This window comes from Hylaeus volcanicus, chromosome 7, assembly GCF_026283585.1.
Source record: "Hylaeus volcanicus isolate JK05 chromosome 7, UHH_iyHylVolc1.0_haploid, whole genome shotgun sequence".
Taxonomy (NCBI): Eukaryota; Metazoa; Arthropoda; class Insecta; order Hymenoptera; family Colletidae; genus Hylaeus; species Hylaeus volcanicus.
In genome coordinates this window covers 6,819,782-6,823,212 of record NC_071982.1, presented here as the reverse complement: position 1 = coordinate 6,823,212, position 3,431 = coordinate 6,819,782, and the positions used below count along the sequence as shown (strand labels likewise).

General features: G+C 44.7%; 1 protein-coding gene across 1 annotated transcript in view; it reads right to left on the bottom strand.

Annotated features, from left to right (window-relative positions):
• The window catches only part of LOC128879919 (dynein axonemal intermediate chain 3-like), an 8,318-nt gene that overhangs the window by 3,489 nt on the left and 1,398 nt on the right, over window positions 1–3,431 (bottom strand). Inside the window, exons 3-7 of the mRNA XM_054129488.1 lie at window positions 2,807–3,127; window positions 2,054–2,302; window positions 1,404–1,559; window positions 1,000–1,340; window positions 608–930 (exon numbers count right to left, since the gene is read on the bottom strand). Of these exons, the coding sequence (XP_053985463.1) occupies window positions 608–930; window positions 1,000–1,340; window positions 1,404–1,559; window positions 2,054–2,302; window positions 2,807–3,127 (1,390 nt within the window). The remainder of the gene's footprint in view (window positions 1–607; window positions 931–999; window positions 1,341–1,403; window positions 1,560–2,053; window positions 2,303–2,806; window positions 3,128–3,431) is intronic.

Below are 3,431 nucleotides of genomic sequence, written 5' to 3'. Positions count from 1 at the left end.
ACGTGAATTATGTCCATCAGTGCAATATGATCCTAACCGAGATATCGGTGAGCCTACAGTACTATTGTCTCACTGATACGTTTCGGCCGACTGCTTTTTTCCTCGGACCTCTCTCTCTCTTTCACTCTCTGCCCTTTGCTACGTCCGACGTGAATTATGTCCATCAGTGCAATATGATCCTAACCGAGATATCGGTGAGCCTACAGTACTATTGTCTCACTCATACGTTTCGGCCGACTGCTTTTTTCCTCGGACCTCTCTCTCTTTCACTCTCTGTCCTTTTTTACGTCCGACGCTCTACCCGAGCCAAATACAAACACAGAATAGAAACCTCGATTGGATAACTGCAATGTTTGGATCCCGATTTTCATATGAGCCTATGGTACTATTGTCTCACCGATACGTTTCGGCCGACTGCTTTTTTTCCTCGGACCTCTCTTTCTCTTTCACTCTCTGTCCTTTTCTACGTTCCACGCTCTACCCGAGCCAAATGCAAACACAGAATAGAAACCTCGATTGGATAACTGCAATGTTCGTGTTCCGATTTTCCTGCACTTATCCAGTCTTTACTGCAGTTGAAACGATAAAATCCAACCGGATGGTGTACCTTCAACCGTCCCAACGAGTATCCTTGCCTTCGTCTCAAATTCAGGTTTCTTGACGATATTTTCAAAGACACGTCTAATAGTGATGTCTTTCGAGGGCGGAGCAACGTCGACACGTTTCTTTTCGAACGTCGGCACGTAGATACTGAGAGTAGTGATCACGTGTCTTCGACTCACGTCTGGGTGTTGGATTACCAGGACGTAATGCGGCCTGAGAATTCGATCGAGGTGTTTGAACGGTGAAACGGGCTTCAGCATCTCGGGTCTTCCGGTCGTCATCTTCTTCTTCGCGATCAGACGACTTTCCTGCTCGAACTTCTTCTGTCTTATCGCGAACAACGTCTAATTAGAAACGAACTGGATAGAAGTATTCGATGAAAGTATCGAGAAGGACTCCACTAACTTCAAGTCCCAGAACGCGATCGTCCCATCCTCGCTCGAGGTGACAAATTGCAGCGTCAAGTCGTCGACGCTCGTGTCTTCTGGCAATGACGTTATCCTACCATTCTCGTCGACCTTGTCGTACGCGGAGATCCAGGATATTTTGGTTATCGTTGCTTTCTGGCTGTCCTTCAGCGAGGACATCGCAGTGGGACTGATCGTGGACGTTCCGTACACTTCTCGCAGCCATCTGCTCAAATTCCGTATGATGAGCCTGTACTTTACTTGGGCTGGAGTGCTCACGGCCACGGCTTCTATTTGCTCGATCTTCCCAGGGACATGCCAAAGCACGACCTGCGATTTCGACGATCGTTAGCGAGGATACCGACGGCGATGTTCGGGTTATAGATTCGGTACTTGGCCGTTCGAGCAGCCGCCAATGATCAGAGTTGGATCGATCGGATTCACGTCCACCGTCGTGACCTCCCTTGGACAGTCGAGGATCAGTTTCGGCGATAAACTGTCCGTGAACGACCATACGAGAACGCAATTGTCTTTGTACGCTTTCATTACCTGCATTGGAAGAACGTAGATTGAAATTTTCGTTTAACTAAAACTCGTGAAAATTCCTAAAAAATTTTCCGTCGAGATTATCGAAGATTATATAAGGTGTCCCGAAAATTTTGGAGGTCCTTGAAAGAGTTGATTCGGGGGGCGATTTGAAACAACTTTTTCCTTAGCGAAAATGTTGTCCGACGCTTCGTTGAGGAGATATTAACAGAACAACCCCGACCAATCAGAGCGCGAGTAGTCTACGCCATTGCGGGCGCTCCACCGCTCTGATTGATCCGAGGTTTTCTGTTAATATTTCCTTAACGAAGCCTCGGACAACATTTTCGCTAAGGAAAAAGTTGTTTCAAATCACCTCCCGAATTAACCCTTTCAAGGACCTCCAACATTTGTGGGACACCCTGTGTAATTCAACGTTTGGCGTAGTATTTAACTTTTTAACATCGCTAAATTCTAGAAACCTGTCCAGCAAATGTTAAGCACTTGAAAGAACTAACTTTGTCCTGTGGTTTGGGGCCCAGAAGACGATGGCACTTGGAGTACCGCGTGTAAGCTGCGAAGAAGATCCCAGTCCACAACGGATGCCAACGGAGATCGTTGATGACCCTCTCAGAGACGTGTACGCCGTCGTGGAAGCTCAAGTGTTCCTTGTAGGCTGCTGGTACGGTCCATTGCGTGTCCCTCACGTCGCGGACCAAGTTCCAGTAATCGTTTGTGTATATGTCCCAAGTGGCGTTTATCAGTATCTGTATATTTTTATTATTTATTTATTTTACACTTGCACATTCAAATGGAGACGTAGGAGGATTCTATCAACGAATTAGCGAGGTCTTCTCGATGAAAATGAGTACCCACACGCCTATAATCGTGATATTTTTATTTAGATAGCTAAATAATTAGCTAGATGATTTTCGTAAATGATTCGATGACTTGTAATTAAAGTGCTCCGAATGAGGTCGTGTTTGGGCTCATTTTCACGGGGAAAACTTCGCCAATTTTCTAGCAATACTTTCATAAAGATATAATTAACGCTGAACCTACCACGATTGGTTCAAACTTTCGTATACTATTCTCATACGCGATACATGAATTATATACAATTGTTTCATGCATTACTTAATTTGTTCCCACGTGAAATATTTTTACATTTAGTTGAAAAAAGTATCTTTAAGACGGTAGAAATAGGTACAAATAAATAGGTTCGGTGTGATAATATAAAAATACTATATGAAATAAGGCAGTAAACGAACCTCGTCGCACACTTCATCGGTAAAACGACGAAGGAAACTCTTGAACGACTCGCGTTGTTCCTCGCTGAAGGTGGAAATATCAGGAGACGTATACTCGTATCCGTATTGGTTCCACGAGTTCGTAGGCATCGAAAGCGCAGTTTGAGCCTTGGTATCTCGCATCGTAGGCGTCACCTGCGTTGCGTTGTACAGAAGTTTTCGAGACACGTTTTCGAATACTTGGCGATAGGGGAGGAGCTCGATGTATCCATCCAGCTGATCGTCGGCCTTCCTGTCCTCCAGATCTAATGACGCGTTAAGTACATCCGCGGTGGACACGAGCTGCCAGTAACAAAGCAGGAGGAAGATCGAATTGACATCTTTTTGAATTTCTGGGGAACTATTATAATGCTAATACGTTGACTGCCAGACTAATATGTTTGAAAATTTCTACCTGGATAAATGCAAGATGACTGTCCCCTAACGTTCAACCTATTTATTATCTGTAACTAGATGGCACGATTAGACAAAATTTTAGAGCAGAAGTTCGGTTTCTTTTTGAACAGACCGTGTATGATCCTAACCGAGATATCGGTAAGACTATGGTACTATTGTCTCACCGATACGTTTCGGCCGACTGCTTTTT